Source organism: Salmo salar, chromosome 03 (genome assembly GCF_965601325.2).
Source record: "Salmo salar chromosome 03, fSalSal1, whole genome shotgun sequence".
NCBI lineage: Eukaryota > Metazoa > Chordata > Actinopteri > Salmoniformes > Salmonidae > Salmo > Salmo salar.
In genome coordinates, this window is record NC_138293.1 from 66,111,909 (window position 1) to 66,130,603 (window position 18,695).

Sequence of the window (18,695 nt, forward strand, 5' to 3'; positions counted from 1 at the left end):
AGAGAGATAGCAGGAGAAGGAGATAAGGGAGGGTAAGAGCTTGCAGTGGAGGTGATGAGACAAAAGGACAGGTACTATTCTACTAGTGAGGAGAAAGACTAGTCAGTTGACAGAGAGAGACAGGCAGATAGAAAGCACAGAGCAAGATAACCTCAGGTGTGTTTTTAGTGTTGGATTCAAAGACTATTATCATCATCAAACCACTCTGGAACAAAAAAACGGTCAAGAGGAAACCAATATCTAACCAAGAAAATATCTACAGTATTCTCCACAACAGAAGACTGGAAAGAGAGCTGCGATACTTGTAAAGACAGTACAGAGACTGTTTCATCGTTTTTATTCGTCAGCCCAGTAACTGACCATCATGACACATCAGGTCAGCCGTTCTCCATTCCTCAAGCCCTTCTACACGAGGACCCCGGTTGGTGGGGTCATTCCGCGAACACAGAGACGCCACACGCTTCCCGCCAGCGAGTTCAGGAACCTGACCCCACAGGACGCCATCAGCGTGTTCGAGATCGAGAGAGAAGGTAAAAGTGTCTCCAGATTCTACTGGTTACTCAGAAAATGTTGATTGTATAGGATTTGTTGGATTAGAGAGACTTTTGGGTCTTATGTTCAACAAAATGCACATTTATCTTATAATTTCTAACACCTAATGACAATAGCTGTCAGTCTCCACAATATAAATAGCTCAGGAAACTAAACAATGCCATAACCACCAAATGTGTGTTTCTCACAGATTATTGTCCCAAAAAATGGATTGTGAATCACATCAATTAACTGTGATAAGAGAGGAAGCAGCCTGTAATACCTGGTTTGTTTGCTAATCTTCCAAGATGCTTCATCTGCTCACTGGACTGACTGACTGTGTGTCTTGTCTTTCCTCCCACCAGCATTCGTCTCTGTCTCTGGTGAGTGTCCACTCACTCTTGACGAGGTGCTGAACTTCCTAAGTCAGTGTCCTGAGCTCTCCCTGGGCTGGTTTGAAGAGGGCCAGCTGGTGGCGTTCATCATCGGCTCAGGCTGGGGCAAAGAGAGACTGGAGCAGGTGAGACAAACACCACAATTTACAGTAGCTACCTCCATTGCATATTTGGAATTGTTTTGCCCCCAAAAAACAGATACTTGTTTTTCATAATCTAAAAGGTAACCATCAATAAAATACATGTTTTTTACTCTGATCATACCTGGTCATTAACCTTACCTTTGCCTTTCCCTATCCCAGGAGGCCATGACCCAGCATATCCCAGAAACCTCGGCAGTGCACATCCATGTGCTGTCTGTGCACCGCCACGCTCGCCAGCAGGGTAAAGGTTCCATCCTGCTGTGGCGCTACCTGCAGTACCTGCGATGTGTGCCAGGCCTCCGGAGGGCCCTGCTGGCCTGTGAGGAGTTCCTGGTTCCCTTCTACCAGAAGGCAGGCTTCAAGGAGAAGGGGCCTTCTGCCATCACTGTGCCCAACCTCACTTTCCAGGAGATGGAGTACCACATCGGCGGAGCAGCCTACGCACGGCGGAACAGCGGCTGCTAGTCACTGCCGGCCGTTACCACCCCATTCATAATCACATCAACCCTAGCACTGGAACTCATCCGCCATGTTAACATAGACTCTGGTCATCACAGTTGACCGTCCAGACCACACTATAGCAGACAGACAGATCCAAGCACCAACCTGGTCTCAGAGCATTTCATAATATTCTGCACGTAAATTCGAGACACTCCATTTAGTATGATAGTTTACATTTGGTATGGTTACATAAGACAGATGGTTACTTAAGAAGGGTGGTTGGTCAGGATGGGTGGGTGGGCGTATAACACGAACATCTAGCAAAGGTTGCGTGTTCAAATCTCACCACAGACAACTTTTCACTACTTACTACTTTTTTTTAAACTACTTAGCATGTAATCCAAAACTTCCCCTAAGCCTAACCTTAACCCTTCTAGCTAATCTTCCCCTAAACCTAACCCTAACCTTAACCCTTTAACTTAACTCATAAACTCCCTAACCCTAACCCCTAGCCTAGCTAATGTTAGCGAGCCAACTAACGTTAGGCACCTAGCTAGAATTCGCAACATATCATAGGTTTTGTAAAATCCCAATATATTGTATGTTTTGCAAATTCTGAACATATAATATGAATTGTAATTTGTAACATATCATATACGAAATGGGTGATGGACGTCTACCAATCAACACATACCATACCAAACGTAACATATCATACTAAATGGATTGTCCCAGATATACATACAGAATAATATGAAATGCTCTGAGACCAGGTTGCAACCATAGGTGCTCCATGAGAGAAGGCACTGCCCATCAATCTCAGCTGCAGCACCAGCAGGCTCCGAGACACCATCTTTCAGTGCCTCACAGACAGCATCCCGACCCCCTGCAACATAGAGAGGGGACATGCACCATCACATGAAGGGGACAAGAATGGGTTTTCTTAGAAAACAGCAACAGAAAGCAAAAAAATGCCTGTTAGCGATAGAAGACAGAATCAGAATATGTTTGAGATGCAATGTCGAGTTTAAGCATACTTTGTGTATACGTCATTGAATTATCAAAGTTCTAATTTTGCAGTCCCAACATTCTTCATTTTTATTATGCTTAATTTTGAGAGTATTTAAATTAAATGTTCCTTGCCACAAATCATACTTTGTAGTACTATTCTTGTTTGAGGTCTTTATTATTACTAATACCACTATTGTTATTGAGATACTAATACTACTATTGTTATTGAGATACTAATACTACTATTGTTATTGAGATACTAATACTACTATTGTTATTGAGATACTGTTACTGAGATACTACTATTATTGAGTTCTCTGAGTGTGATGTAAATACCATTTTATTTTTGTAAACCCTATTAGTCCTCTGGTGTGTTGAACTCTTAAGCTGTTGCTTATCTTTTCGTATTAACACTATGATGTACTAAGGCAATAAAGGGAAACAATGCCACTGATTTTATAGCTCCTCATACTCCCTTTAACATTGACATACATCATGAAAACAGTGGTGCCTTCAACAAAGCTGATTGTTAGCGAACGGTAACTAATGTTCATGTCTGAAAGTAAAGGGCAGCATCAATCACCATAGAAAATCAGACAGACTTCACTGACGGATTTCTTTTCAATTTTTTTTACTGTTCTATTCAGTTACATATGAGTAGATAGGTAGCTAAAACACTACCTTGTTTCAGTCAATCATTACTTCTTAAGAAGCAATAAACAAATAAAAGGATAGCATTCGAGTGCTCAACGTATTGTAACAAAAATATGGCAGTAGTTGGTACATTTATCAGCAAGGCACCAAAGGTATTAATGTCTGATTTGTTTGTCCCTGGTTGTTTTGAGAGGTTGCCTGAATAATTACAAAACCTACTCCTGGATTGTGAGTGTTAAAAACATGAAAATAAAATAAACAAATGACAAATTGAAAAAATACAGAAATATTTCCTTCTGTCTATTGTACCAGTGATGACTCCTCCAAACCCTGCCTTATATGTGAAGAGAGAGAGAAATGTGGGAGGGGCTTAGATAAGGGGTTAGACCATACCCTTCTCTCATTGGTCAGTGGAGGAGAGAAAATGGTGTGTGGGGGGGTGAAAAGAATGTGATGAATGCAAGTCCTCATGATGAGTGCAGTGGCATTCCTACTTATTCATACAGACAGACCGAGTAAAAAACACAAGCATATTGTCATCAGAGTTCAGTTCACAGAGCCAGAGGAGAGGGAGCTCCACACAGGACCCTTCCCTCCTCTTTAGCCACACTATAGAGACAAGGATTGGTTGATAACACCTGCCAATCGATGCCTCTTGACCTGACGCCTCTCCTCCTTCCCGCTCCTCAGTGGAGGTGGGCGTTGAGGTCATACTTCTCACAGAACTTGTCTGTAAAGGGGATGCAGGTGAGCAGCTCACACCAGTCACACTTGATGGGGTAGACATAAAAAAGCACCACGAGGCCGGCGAACAGCCCCAAGAACACCACCAGGAAGACGATGATCTGCAGCCGCTTGCGGTACATGTCCATGCGTCCGAAGCTGATGTAGGGCAGGAAGGCGAAGGACAGGAAGAAGCCAGAGATGAAGCCAAAGATGTGGGCAAAGTTGTCGATCCAGGGCAGCAGGCCGAAGGCGAAGAGGAAGAGCACCACACACAGCAGCTTGATGAAGGCCCGCCACGGCTGGGCCAGGATCTGCCAGCTCTGGAACAGCTCCACAAACAGGCAGGCCAGGATGCCAAACTGGGAGCCTGCCGGACCCACCTGACGGAGGGAGGGGGAGAGAGAGGGACCGGTCAGTCAGTGGAAAAGGTCAACATAGAAATACTCAGCACCTAGAGTGGACACATTATATTAGACACATTCTATTAGACACATTCTATGAGCTGCACAAAATGAAAAATCACCCCCAGTCTGAACCATACATCTTGTCTGTCTCATCTGACACTATTACCAGTCATGTGTTCTGAGCTGTCCAAATTGAACCCTACATATTGAGGTGTGTGTGTGTGTTAGTGTGTGTTATGGGGTTTATTGAGACCTCTGCTCTGTAGGGCAGGAAGATGGCGCTGGCTAGGTTTCCGGTGATGCCAGATAGGATGTATATGATGGAGATCCTCAGCCAGCCTGCCAGCTTCTCCAGGTCTCTCAGGATGGTCATCTGGAAGCACACTGACACCATGCAGTGAAGGATCCTAAAGGGGGACAGAAAGACACGTTACACCATGCAGTGAAGGATCCTACAGGGGGACAGAAAGACACGTTACACCATGATGTGAAGGATCCTACAGGGGGACAGAAAGACACGTTACACCATGATGTGAAGGATCCTACAGGGGGACAGAAAGACACGTTACACCATGCAGTGAAGGATCCTACAGGGGTACCGAAAGACACGTTACACCATGATGTGAAGGATCCTACAGGGGGACAGAAAGACATGTTACACCATGATGTGAAGGATCCAACAGGGGGACAGAAAGACACGTTACACCATGATGTGAAGGATCCTACAGGGGGACGTACAGGGGGACGTACAGGGGGACAGAAAGATACGTTACACCATGATGTGAAGGATCCTACAGGGGGACGTACAGGGGGACGTACAGGGGGACAGAAAGACACGTTACACCATGCAGTGAAGGATCCTACAGGGTGTATGCGCGTGAATGTAAGAGTATGTCCTCTGCATGTGACGGAGGGATCCAGCTAATCCAGCTGCTATGAGAAGACACCTCCACAGCCAGCTAACCAGGGATCTATAGCTTATCCAGCATCAACATTTCTCTGCTGCCTGTCTATCTCCTCAAGCCCAATGAGGGCTGCTGCCTGCAGAGAGGACACTTCCTTTAATTACCCCAGAGAGGAAATAGAGGAGAGCAGAGGAGACAGATAAGAGGCAGCAGAGAGATGAAGGAGGACTGCTACTCTGCTCCCTCCTCTTCCTCAGAGTGGTACGTTAGTGTACACTCAGCTCCTTCTACTAATAGGCTCATGACATCTGCGCTGTGCAACCACTGACAGTCTGACTGAAGATGTCAAAGACAATAACGAGGGGCTTGAAGAAGGAGTTATTGGAGAAAGTGTACATGAAACATAACGAATCAGTGAAAGGACACATAATTGGTCACCCAACGGAACGAATCGTAGGCCACCCTTCTGCATCATTATAATACAGCTGCTCCAGGGATGGCTAACAGTACAGTACCGGTCAAATGTATTAAAAGCTGCTAAGATGGACAGAGGATTTGTGATGAAATGGCAGAGGCAGGCAGCCACTTACCCAGCGTGCAGGAAGAGAGAGAGCCACAGTCTGTAGAACTGGTCTGGGATCTCTGGGTTGAGGAAAGGCAGCAGGCCACACACATCATCCATGCAGTGGACCTGGGGGAGGAGGTAGAATACATCACCTACAGGACACCATCTCTCTCTTTGTCTCTGTTGGCACACACGCCAAACCGCACACACAATAGCATAACCGATACCCACTGGGTTTACAATAACTTTATTTTACTGTCAAGCTATTCTAAGATAAGGATGTTACTGCAAGTACTATTAGTAGAGGATGCATTTTCATTTGACACATATTGTGGAATGAATACTTCATATTTATAATGAAGGACCTTATGTGTGAATATATTTACTTGTGCCCTGGATATTCTGTACCTCAGAGCAGAGGGGATTACAGTGAGGACAATTTTCCTACTCAGTAGGGAATTGTATGGCACCCTTTACGGTGATTAAACACTATCCACTCTCACAGCTTATATCTTCCTCTGCTCCTCAACGGCTGCCTCCGACTCAGCCTGTCTCATTAACTTAGTTGGAACAGGGCCGGGGTTATGGTCTGGGTTATGTCTTTGTAGGACTGGGGCTATCGTTTCCATCATACTAGCTAGCCACTAAAGATGACTCGGCGATATCCTAATGCAACGTAATCGTCAGATATTCATGGGGTAGAGAGATGCTTACTTACTTGGGAGCAGAGAGTAGCCTCCTCGTGGAAGTAGCCCTTCATGAAGTCACAATACTCCCTGGATGTGATCTCACACCTGAGGAACGGGAGAACCAGAGCATGACCTCATGACCACACACTCCCTTGACTCCTCCCCTTCATGTGCACTGATAGGTCATGAATAGACACATGGTGACCACTACACTGCTTACATACTGCTGCTTTACCACATCAGTGAAAATGAAGGCAAGAGGGGAGAGGAAGTCCATATAGATTATTGAGATGCAGCCCCTGCCTTGTTTAAACATCCATCTACCAACTACATGTACCACAGACATAGGCAAATCAACACCACAGTGTCAATAGTAAATAGACTCACAGGAATGTGTGTGTTGTGTCTGGCGTGAATGTTTGAATGTTTGGTTTTGTATGTAGGCTCTCCTCACCTCCCTTTTGTGCCGATGCAGCAGGGCCGGCCTGTGATGGTGCAGTCTATGTGAGGCAGGTTGGTGTGGTTCCCTGTGTTGTACCTGGTGCAAACCTAAAAACACAGCCAGAGGAAACAGTGAGACACTGACTGATTGACAGGTCCTCTGACCTCTCACCCTCTCATCATGACCAATGGGGTTCCACAGTACTCACTGGCCACTTGGTGATGTCATCAGGCCATTCATGCGGTGCCACCGATGCTGGCTCTAGACAAATCCTGTTGTGGGGTGAAAAATACGAATGAAATATTAGTATGGATATACAGTTCAATCAGTGGTCCCAATAAACACACAGTGTAACTACAGTAGCATGAGGAGTGTGACGGCGTACTGCTGAATGTAAGAGTGGTTCTCTCACCGGGGGTCCTGATGGCACACTGAGCCGTACTGCCTGCCTTTGCCCTCCAGCTGAGGAGTGCTGAGATGCCGCGGCCACTTCACCCACACGGCCAGAGTACTCTGAGACAAAACAAAGATGGAAAGGAAAACATATTGACCCCTGAATAGATCTCTCATGTAGGTAGAGTACAAAAGAGTGAGGTAGAGCGAGTGAGGTAGGGAGACAGAGAGGGACTCACGACTCACCGAACACTCCTCCTCTGAGGTCTGTAGACAGCCGGAGCGGTCGTTGCGTACACAGCAGGCAGAGTCTCTCTCTATGTCTCGCTTGTCCCGGATCAGGTCGTGCACCTGCCGGTCCTGACGCATGCAGGGAGAGAACTTGGCCCCCAGGTGGATCAGAGCCTCCTAACGAGGGAGACAGATGGCATGCAGACAGTCAGGAATAGACACATAGAACACCATCACTGTATCAGGCCTAGTTAAAGCGCTCACATAAGTACCTCCCAAACTGAAAGGAAAGGACATATCTGGTCATGGAACAGAATGTTTGAATGAAAAAAAGGGGAGCAATGTGAATGTGCTTACTGAACTGGGCCCGACCCAGAAGTTCTCTTGTTGTACAAACTTGACATTTTCATATACACCTTTGTTTCTTAGAACCTGGGGAGGAAAACATGTCATATTTCAAGTTGATCCTGGAAGGACGGAATAGAAGGTCATAACGACTGTAAGACCGTTGTAAAGCTGTAATGATTCGTTCAGACGTTTCTTGATTTTAGTTTTGGATTATTTGATTGAAATTTTACTGCACGGTTAGGAGATAGTAACACAAGCATTTCACTGCACTGTTAGGAGCTAGTAACACAAGCATTTCACTGCACTGTTAGGAGCTAGTAACACAAGCATTTCACTGCACTGTTAGGAGCTAGTAACACAAGCATTTCACTGCACTGTTAGGAGCTAGTAACACAAGCATTTCACTGCACTGTTAGGAGATAGTAACACAAGCATTTCACTGCACTGTTAGGAGATAGTAACACAAGCATTTCACTGCACGGTTAGGAGCTAGTAACACAAGCATTTCACTGCACTGTTAGGAGATAGTAACACAAGCATTTCACTGCACGGTTAGGAGCTAGTAACACAAGCATTTCACTGCACTGTTAGGAGCTAGTAACACAAGCATTTCACTGCACTGTTAGGAACTAGTAACACAAGCATTTCACTGCACTGTTAGGAGCTAGTAACACAAGCATTTCACTGCACTGTTAGGAGATAGTAACACAAGCATTTCACTGCACTGTTAGGAGCTAGTAACACAAGCATTTCACTGCACGGTTAGGAACTAGTAACACAAGCATTTCACTGCACTGTTAGGAGATAGTAACACAAGCATTTCACTGCACTGTTAGGAGATAGTAACACAAGCATTTCACTGCACTGTTAGGAACTAGTAACACAAGCATTTCACTGCACCTGCAATAACACCTGCTAAACTGTGTACGCGACCAATAAACTTTGATTTGATTTGACCAGGGAAGTGAGGTGGTACTCACAGAATCAACCGTCTCGTGCTGGGAGAAGCCCACGGGGGCGATGCCATAGATGCAGACAGCCAGGATGGTGATCAGCAAGTGGACAACAGTGATCCAGTACGTAAAGAAAGGCCTGATGGAAACACAATGTCCACATTAGAAAACAACGGTTTTAACACTAGAAGTGCTCTACTCTACACCAACGGTCTCATATATTGGACACGCTGAGCCTCAGCATGGTCTTAGAGACCATTACCTATGGTCATCCATGTCCTCTATCTGCCTCTTCACATAGCTGTCGATGCGCTTGCGGTAGGTCCGGTTGGTGAGCTTCCCCACCATGCCCAGCCCGTAGGGCCTCTTCTCCCGAGCAAACAGCTTCTTGACGGGCACAACGATGCGCTGCCCCCGTCGCTGTCCGTTCACACTCACCACCTCCTGCCGCAAGGGCACCTTGGGCGGTCCTGGGGTCCCCTCTTTGGCCTTACGCCACCCTCGCTCCAGAGGCCTGGGAGGGGAGACAGAGGAGGAGGGGTAAAGTCAGTTTAAAGAGGAACCCACCACAGAACCACCCGTGGGGAGAGTGTGGGTTCTCTTTAAACCAAACACTGTGTCAACACAACTGAATGGTTCACTGAGATGCTCTGGTAGTGTATTGGATATTGGCAACAACCAAAGATACTGTAGTCATTTCAGATGTATCTGTGTACTTGTTGTTATGATGAGCGTGCCTGACTCACAGCATGAGATGGCTCCTCTCCAGTTCACTCTTGTCCAGAGCGCTGCCGGTCAGCTCTGTCTCGTCCAGCTTACTGCCCTCCTCCTGCACCACATCCATCACAGCCGCCTCCGATGGAGACTCAAACACCTCGTCAGCGTATGTGGACAACTCCTCCTGCATCAGACAGTCCTGGGGGAGGGATTGGGAGGGGGTAGGCCATGTCTGAGAACAGTAGTGGGTGGGAACTAGGCACAGGAGATTTCCCTGGTCAGCTCACACATGGTTTAGGTAAAACTCCTGGCCGTAATGAAAACACACACTAACTTGGTCGGCCAATCACAGGCCTTTAGACTATATCCCAGGCTGCAACTCTGTTAGAGACCTCCAGGGGTTGCTGTATGTTCTCTTTTAGATGGAGGCTTGAGATGAGTTTCTAACTACAGAGTAGATGAGGACATGTCCTTACTCTGGCGAAGAAGGATGTGTCCAGCTCATCTGGTAAGTCCACCACGTCCTCCTCCATGAAGCTGGCAGGGGTGAAGCTGCGTCTCTGCATCCGCCGCAGGGTGGCGTTTTCCCGCAGGGAGCGCCCCTGAGACGCACACACACACACATAACAACACAAAACACACTATAAGCTGTCACCTAGCACAGCAGGCTGTAGTGTTTTGTCTAGTGCCATACAGCAAACAAACGGTGCAGACACACAAACACACACACACACACACACTAACATTGATTTGAGTGTATTTTTGCATGTCAGAATTGTTGGAGACAGTACCTCATAATTATAACACATGCAAAGTAGGCATATCAGAGCTTGAGTACCCATGTTCGTTCATTCCTCCATGTCACTCTTGCACTTCCAAAACGGTAAGCTCTTTCATAACAGTAGCCCTAAGCACAGCATTGCTGCTCTTGAACATGCAGCACAGCACATAGTGGTCTCCCTCAACACTGAATGGCACAACACAACACAGAGAAAATGTCTCCTTTTGAAAATAAATGTATCCGCCCTGATGGAACTCAGTGTTGTTCTAGAACGCTGGAGGCTGACTGATTCCACACAACTGATCAGGCCATGCTGTTTCACTGAGGGTACCTTATCGATTAAGGGAAGAGTTTGGTCATAGTGGTACTGGGTGGGTATGGTTTGGATCTGTGTGTACAGTACAGTAGAGGGCTTTAGAAGCTCACAGTCTCTAAAATAATAAATCACTTCCTTCAATAGAATGTCTCGTCACACAGCAAGCTCACCTTAACCAGAGCTGCTGCTGCCCTGAAGCTCATCTTGGCGACAGACTCCCTCTTGCGTCGCCGCGGCAGCCGGTTGAGGCCTGAGCGGGAGGAGGTGAAGGAGCAGAGGGAGGCGGCGCCGGGGGTGACGGGGGTCTGGGGCACGCTGTAACCATCCACCTCCTCCACCATACGGAACGCACGCCCCCTTGCCAACGGGTCCACGATCTGAAGATGACAGACACAGGCAGCGCGGTTAAGAACAGGCTATCTAGGACTGAGTTTATATTGTGCAACTGGATTATGTTCGAATAATCAACCTAGATTCTAATTGAAAGAAATACTGTGGATACCACAGGAGATGAAAGATAAATATTGATACATCCAAAAATATGTTATCAAGATCCACAATGAAACCCTCACTGAGGTACTATATGTATAATGACCCAAATATATAGATGACAGAGGTATCATACCTTCTGCATGCCAAAGGCATGTGCTGAGGAGGGTACGTAGAGGGGCGGGGGCGTCTCGGTGCTGGTCAGAGAGATGTTGTCCTGACTGGACAGGTCCATCTCCCGGATCACCTGGGGCTTCAGACGGCCATAGCGCATGCTGCAGTGGCGCAGACTCTTCCTCTGCCATTTCTGGGTGGCATCGCCGTCCTTACTGACCCCGAACCAGTCCGCTGTGCCCCTGACACCACAAACACCAGCCACTCAGTCCGCGGGAAGCACACATCTCATCTCACAAATTCCAACCTATCCACAGAACTCTCTCTGATCACCTAGTTCCGCAGTACTTCTCTTGTAGAGGGAGTCTGCTAACTCCAGCTATCTATTATTGGCCTGAGAGATATAGAGCTGTTATTATATGTCCCTCTTCAAAGCCCTGTTTGGAAGACTGGGTGGGCAAACATGCAATGGACTGATAACGCCACACTTCCCAAGAATGGAAAAAATGACTAATTGTTCTTGACTGCACTAGTAATAGACCATCAGCCAGAGAGAGGGAATAAGCCCGGACATGTTCCAGTCCAGGCACACACGCACGCACGCACACACGCACCCACACACACGCACCCACACACACGCCCACACACACACACACACACACACACACCACACACACCCTCTCTCTCATGGGCCTGGTGTATAATGTATTACTTTGTCTGCCTCTGCAGCATTACAGCACAGTAATAAAGTCATAAACATTTGAATCAATGTTAAGACTGGACTTTCTCCACTCTCAAAGCATGCTGGAGGCATTCTGTTGCTGGAAACCACAAAAAAAAATCTGTCAATTTCCTCCAGATCACTACCTTTAGAATAAAGAGATTTTTGGAATGGACTATTCTATTACAATTTGACCCCATTAAAGGAGTAGTTCACTATTTTACAACATGGTTCCTTGCGCTGAAAGTAGTCTATGGGCCAGGAGAAACTGTAATCTACAGTTCAGTTCTCTTTAAACATCCACTACAAACTTCAGCTAACTTTAGCCACTACAGACTTTTTTCCGATGAGCCCAACGTGAATGATATACTGCTCTCCCGGGAACAGACCCAGATTCTTCTTAGAATTTGTAGGCGATCGAATAAACCCCCACTTCTGCTAGCAAACGTGCAATCTTTTTAAAATAAAATTGACGGCCTACGCGGAAGATTAAACTACCAACGGGACATCAAACCTGTAATATCGTATGCTTCATGGAGTCGTGGCTGAACGATGACATTATAAACATACAGCTGGCTATACACTGTACCATCAAGAACAGCGGTGTCTGGTAAGACCAGGGGCGGCGGACTATGTATTTTTGTAAACAACAGCTGGTGCACGATATCTAAGGAAGTCTCGAGGTTTTGCTCGCCTGAGGTAGAGTATCTCATGATAAGCTGTAGACCACACTATCTACCTAGAGAGTTTTCATCTGTATTTTTCGTAGCTGTCTACCTACCACCACAGACTGATGCTGGCACTTAGACCACACTCAATGAGCTGCATTTCGCCATAAGCAAACAGGAAAACGCTCACCCAGAGGCGGCGCACCTTGTAGCCGGGGACTTTAATACAGGGAAACATAAATCCGTCTTGCCAAATTTCTATCAGCATGTTAAATGTGCAACCAGAGGGAAAATAACTCTGGACCACCTTTACTCCACACAGAGAGATGCATACAAAGCTCTCCCTCGCCCTCCATTTGGCAAATCTGACCATAATTCTATCCTCCTGATTCGTGCTTACAAGCAAAAATTAAAGCAGGAAGCACCAGTTACTCGATCAATAAAAAAGTGGTCAGATGAAGCAGATGCTAAGCTACAGGACTGTTTTGCTAACACAGACTGGAATATGTTCCGGGATTCCTCCAATGGCATTGAGGAGTACACCACATCAGTCATTGGCTTCATCAATAAGTGCATTGATGACGTCGTCCCCACAGCGACTGTACGTACATACCCCAACAAGAAGCCATGGATTGATTACAGGCAACATCCGCACTGAGCTAAAGGCTAAAGCTGCCGTTTTGAAGGAGTGGGACTCTAACCCGGAAGCTTATAAGAAATCCCGCTATGCTCTCTGACGATCCATCAAACAGGCAAAGCGTCAATACAGGACTAAGATCGAATCGTACTACACCGGCCCTGACACTCATCGGATGTGGCAGGGCTTGCAAACCATTACAGACTACAAAGGGAAGCACAGCCGAGAGCTGCCCAGTGACACAAGCCTATCAGACTAGCTAAACTACCTCTATGCTCGCTTCGAGGCAAATAACACTGAAACATGCATGAGAGCACCAGCTGTTCCGGAAGACTGTGTGATCACGCACTCCGCAGCCGATGTGAGTAAAACCTTTAAACAGGTCAACATTCACAAGGCCAGACGGATTACCAGGACGTGTACTGCGAGCATGCACTGACCAACTGGCAAGTGTCTTCACTGATATTTTCAACCTCTCCCTGTCCGAGTCTGTAATACCAACATGTTTGAAGCAGACCACCATAGTCCCTGTGCCCAAGAACACCAAGGTAACGTGCCTAAATGACTACAGACCTGTAGCACTTACGTCTGTAGCCATGAAGTGCTTTGAAAGGCTGGTCATGGCTCACATCAACACTATTATCCCAGAAACCATAGACCCACTCCAATTTGCATACCGCTGTAACAGGTCCACAGATGATGCGATCGCTATTGCACTCCACACTGCCCTTTCCCACATGGACAAAAGGAACACCTATGTGAGAATGCTATTCATTGACTACAGCTCAGCGTTCAACACCATAGTGCCCTCAAAGCAAACCCTGGGACTAAACACCTCCCTCTGCAACTGGATCCTGGACTTCCTGAAGGTCCGCCCCCAGGTGGTAAGGGTAGGTAACAACACATCCGCCACGCTGATCCTCAACACAGGGGCCCCTCAGGGGTGCGTGCTCAGTCCCCTCCTGTACTCCCTGTTCACTCATGACTGCACAGCCAAGCACGACTCCAACACCATCATTAAGTTTGCCGATGACACAACAGTGATAGGCCTGATCACCGACTAAGACGAGACAGCCTATAGGGAGGAGGTCAGAGACCTGGCCGTGTGGTGGCAGGACAACAACCTCTCCCTCAACGTGATCAAAACAAAGGAGATGATTGTGGACTATGGGAAAAAGAGGACCGAACACACCCCCATTCTCATTGATGGGGTTGTAGTGGAGCAGGTTGAGAGCTTCAAGTTCCTTGGTGTCCACATCACCAACAAACTAACATGGTCCAAGCACACCAGGACAGTCATGAAGAGGGCACAACAAAACTTATTCCCCCTCAGGAGACTGAAAATATTTGGCATGGGTCCTCGGATCCTCAAAAGGTTCTACAGCTGCACCATCGAGAGTATCCTGACTGGGGGCATCACTGCCTGGTTTGGTAACTGCTCGGCCTCCGAACGAAAGGCACTACAGAGGGTAGTACGTACGGCCCAGTCCATCACTGGGGCCAAGCTTCCTGCCATCCAGGACCTCTATACCAGGTGGTGTCAGAGGAAGGCCCTAAAAATTGTCTCCAGCCACCTTAGTCATAGACTGTTCTCTCTTCTACCGCACGGCAAGCGGTACCAAGTATAGGTCCAAGAGGGTTCTAAACAGCTTCTACCCCCAAGCCATAAGACTCCTGAACATCTAATCAAATGGCCACCCAGACTATTTGCTTTGCCCCCCCCCCCCCCCCCTCTTTTACACCGCTGCTATTCTGTGGAAAAAAACAGAATGTCGTCATTCCAGCCCCAGGCTGAAACACATTATCGCCTTTCTCAAGTGGCCGATCAAGGGACACTGGGCTTATGCGCGTGACCCGACCGCCCCCGCCTTTGGGATTTTTTCCTCTGTTTGCCGAAAAGGAGATTCCCTGTCGGAATATTATCGCTTTTCTACGACAAAAATGGCGTAAAAATTGATTTTAAACAGCGGTTGACATGCTTCGAAGTACGGTAATGGTATATTTAGAATTTTATTGTCACGAATTGCGCCATGCGCGCGACACTTCTTTACTATTTCGGATAGTGTCTGGAACGCACGAACAAAACGCCGCTATTCGGATAAAACGATGGATTATTTTGGACCAAACCAACATTTGTTATTGAAGTAGCAGTCCTGGGTGTGCATTCTGACGAAGACAACAAAAGGTAATCAAACTTTTATAATAGTAAATATGATTATGGTGAGTGCTAAACTTGCCGGGTGTCTAAATAGCGAGCCAGTGATGCCTGGGCTATGTACTTAGAATATTGCAAAATGTGCTTTCACCAAAAAGCTATTTTAAAATCGGACATATCGAGTGCATAGAGGAGGTCTGTATCTATAATTCTTAAAATAATTGTTATGCTTTTTGTGAACGTTTATCGTGAGTAATTTAGTAAAATGTTAGCGAATTCCCCGGAAGTTTGCGGGGGGTATGCTAGTTCTGAACGTCACATGCTAATGTAAAAAGCTGGTTTTTGATATAAATATGAACTTGATTGAACAAAACATGCATGTATTGTATAACATAATGTCCTAGGGTTGTCATCTGATGAAGATCATCAAAGGTGAGTGCTGCATTTAGCTGTCTTCTGGGTTTTGGTGACATTATATGCTGGCTTGAAAAATGGGTGTCTGATTATTTCTGGCTTGGTACTCTGCTGACATAATCTAATGTTTTGCTTTCGTTGTAAAGCCTTTTTGAAATCGGACAGTGTGGTTAGATTAACGAGAGTCTTGTCTTTAAATAGCTGTAAAATAGTCATATGTTTGAGAAATTGAAGTAATAGGATTTTTAAGGTTTTGAAAATCGCGCCACAGGCTGCCAGTGGCTGTTACGTAGGTGGGACGCAAGCGTCCCACCTAGCCCATAGAGGTTAACTCTATACCAGTACCCCCCTGTATATAGTCTCACTATTGTGATTTTACTGCTGCTCTTTAATTACTTGTTACTTTGATTTCTTATTCAGATTTTTTTTTTTAACTGCATTGTTGGTTAAGGGCTTGTAAGTAAGCATTTCACTGTAAGGGCTACACCTCTTGTATTTGGCACATGTGACTAATACAATTTGATTTGATTTGACAAGCTAACAATCAATGTAAGTCATGTTTTTTTAAATGGACAAATCTCCTTTAAGTAACATCAAACCAAATATGGAGTTGATTTGATTTGATTGTGTTTCGATGTTCCAAACATATTGCTCACCAATATGCAGAGGGACAAGAGAGAGCCAAGAGAAAACGAGTTATGATCAGTCATGGAAATAAAAGTGCTGAAAACAAAAAGTCTCTCTACTTAAAAAGAAGAAGCTATGAAGGAAAAGTACTTGGAACTTTGGTGTAAAGTAATATTGCGATAGTTGATACGCTATATCGTCAAAAAAGATAATCCGATATGTAACTATCGATTTCCTCCCTCATCACTACTACCCACTGAACTCGTTTTCTCATGGCTCTCTCTTGTCCCTCTGCAGAAGACATATGGTGACCAATATGTATGGAGCATCGAAACACAATAAAATCACAGTATCAAATTGCAATACATATATAATCGTGAGAATCATGATAATATCGTATCATGGGGTCCCTGGCAATTCCAAGCCCTACTCCCGAGCAACAGTTATTATAGCCCACTAAACTCATACCTGTTGCATGTAAAGGATTATTCTGGGTAATATGGACAGATCATTTGAAATACTGTGTCCTGTGTTCCTCTGGGTTGTGGATGGATGTACTATCTCTATCAGTCTGTTAGTGACATGATTGAATTTCTGGCATTCCAGACCAGCTGCTCTGTCCTCCAGGTCGTGGCGTGTCATCAGTGTGTCAGCCTGCCATCGGTGACCTCTGAGGCTATAAATAGACCTCTGCCTGATGAAACATCTGGAGCGCCTCTCTCCCTCTCCCTCTGGCTCTCTCGCTCTCTCTACCTCTCTGCCTCTCTTGCTCTCTACCTCTCCCTCTGGCTCTCTCGCTCTCTCTACCTCTCTCCCTCTCCCTCTGGCTCTCTCGCTCTCTCTACCTCTCTGCCTCTCTTGCTCTCTACCTCTCCCTCTGGCTCTCTCGCTCTCTCTACCTCTCTGCCTCTCTTGCTCTCTACCTCTGCCCCTCTCTCTCGCTCTCTACCTCTGCTCCTCTCTCTCGCTCTCTACCTCTGCCCCCCTCTCTCGCTCTCTACCTCTGCCCCCCTCTCTCGCCTTCTACCTCTGCCTCGCTCTACCTCTGCCTCGCTCTACCTTGGTCTCTCTCTCTCTCTTTTTAGTGGCATGGGAAACATATGTTTATCAAATTAGATTTGTTTTTAAATTCTTTGTGGGTCTGTGTAATCTGAGGGAAATATGTGTCTCTAATATGGTCATACATTTGGCAGGAGTTAGGAAGTGAAGCTCAGTTTCCACCTCATTTTGTGGGCATTGTGCACATAGCCTGTCTTCTCTTAAGAGCCAGGTCTGCCTTTGGCGGCCTTTCTCAATAGCAAGCTCTCTCTCTCTGCCTCTCTCTCTCTGCCCCTCTCTCTCTCTGCCTCTCTCTCTCTCTCTGCCCCTCTCTCTCTCTGCCCCTCTCTCTCTCTGCCCCTCTCTCTCTCTGCCCCTCTCTCTCTCTGCCTCTCTCTCTCTCTGCCCCTCTCTCTCTCTGCCCCTCTCTCTCTCTGCCCCTCTCAGCCTTTGCCTCTTTTTTTCCGTGAGCTGTTGTTTTCTATTGAATCATATAATCTGTACATTCAATAAGGATCACAATACAATGTTCTCTGCCTCTGCCAGTCTAATCTAATCAGGTGCTGCAGAAGGCCACGCTAACCCAACCCTGCCGCTATACATAAACTAACCAGAATGGCTTAGTTTAAAGAGCAGCTCAGGTTATTTTAAGACTCAGTCAAACACAATTATGGTATTTTAGTGACTGTAACATCAAATCAGTGGACATGTATTCTATGGTCCCTAACTCACACAGAGATTCATAAAGTCTGAGGCGACATTATTGCTGCTTAGTCTTTGGTCTGACCACAATGGAATGCGTTGGTTGTTGTGTATTCCAGGAAAATGGCAGGTTCCTGTGTTAGGCCCCTTTATTATGACCAATTCAGTGTGAGTAAGATGTGTCAATGAGGTGAGTCATATAACAACACCAGTCAGAGCACAGAGAGAAAACAACAGCTCCCCTGAAGAGAGGCTTATAGCCATAGGCAATGAAAGACAGTTCATTCAGTTCATTCAAGCTGTGTCTTTATGCCTGATGCAGTATTCTATCTTATGGAGACCCTGCACTCTCTTGATAATTCTCTCTGTTCTGAACTTCATAGTCTTTGTACTCCCTAGATCTGAGCCACCACCAGCATGACCTAGGACACAAACATTGGTGGGGTAAACACTTAGCTAAACCTGTGTCAGTATGTTATCCATCA

The 18,695-nt window shown here is 46.2% G+C and overlaps 2 protein-coding genes across 4 annotated transcripts in view; one reads left to right on the forward strand and one right to left on the reverse strand.

The window, feature by feature from the left end:
• The first annotated feature begins 361 nt into the window (after positions 1-361).
• Positions 362-2,707, forward strand: LOC106601142 (serotonin N-acetyltransferase-like). Its single transcript, XM_014193105.3, has 3 exons — positions 362-530; positions 897-1,051; positions 1,229-2,707. The coding sequence occupies exons 1-3, from the start codon at positions 365-367 to the stop codon at positions 1,532-1,534; spliced, it is 627 nt and encodes a 208-aa protein (XP_014048580.1). The 5' UTR covers positions 362-364; the 3' UTR covers positions 1,535-2,707.
• Positions 2,708-3,135: 428 nt separating this feature from the next.
• LOC123723674 (inactive rhomboid protein 1) overlaps positions 3,136-18,695 on the reverse strand; it is a 44,590-nt gene continuing 29,030 nt past the window's right edge. For 2 of the 3 annotated variants that reach the window (XM_045715079.2, XM_045715080.2), the window contains 15 exons: positions 11,271-11,490; positions 10,816-11,022; positions 10,025-10,150; positions 9,578-9,747; positions 9,094-9,345; positions 8,859-8,970; positions 7,888-7,962; positions 7,546-7,707; positions 7,319-7,419; positions 7,115-7,178; positions 6,919-7,013; positions 6,494-6,569; positions 5,801-5,901; positions 4,559-4,712; positions 3,136-4,281 (listed from right to left, as the gene is read on the reverse strand). In XM_045715079.2, coding sequence (XP_045571035.1) covers positions 3,862-4,281; positions 4,559-4,712; positions 5,801-5,901; positions 6,494-6,569; positions 6,919-7,013; positions 7,115-7,178; positions 7,319-7,419; positions 7,546-7,707; positions 7,888-7,962; positions 8,859-8,970; positions 9,094-9,345; positions 9,578-9,747; positions 10,025-10,150; positions 10,816-11,022; positions 11,271-11,490 — 2,335 coding nt within the window. In that variant the 3' untranslated portion in view covers positions 3,136-3,861. Of the gene's footprint in view, positions 4,282-4,558; positions 4,713-5,128; positions 5,166-5,800; positions 5,902-6,493; positions 6,570-6,918; positions 7,014-7,114; positions 7,179-7,318; positions 7,420-7,545; positions 7,708-7,887; positions 7,963-8,858; positions 8,971-9,093; positions 9,346-9,577; positions 9,748-10,024; positions 10,151-10,815; positions 11,023-11,270; positions 11,491-18,695 lie in introns of those variants that run through there. The other variant, XM_045715081.2, reaches the window with a different exon arrangement.

Coding starts and splice junctions, on each gene's coding strand:
- LOC106601142 (XM_014193105.3), top strand. CDS start 365: ATGACACATCAGGTCAGCCGTTCTCCATTCCTCAAGCCCTTCTACACG. Junction 531..896: donor GTTCGAGATCGAGAGAGAAG/GTAAAAGTGTCT, acceptor TCCTCCCACCAG/CATTCGTCTCTGTCTCTGGT. Junction 1,052..1,228: donor GCAAAGAGAGACTGGAGCAG/GTGAGACAAACA, acceptor TCCCTATCCCAG/GAGGCCATGACCCAGCATAT.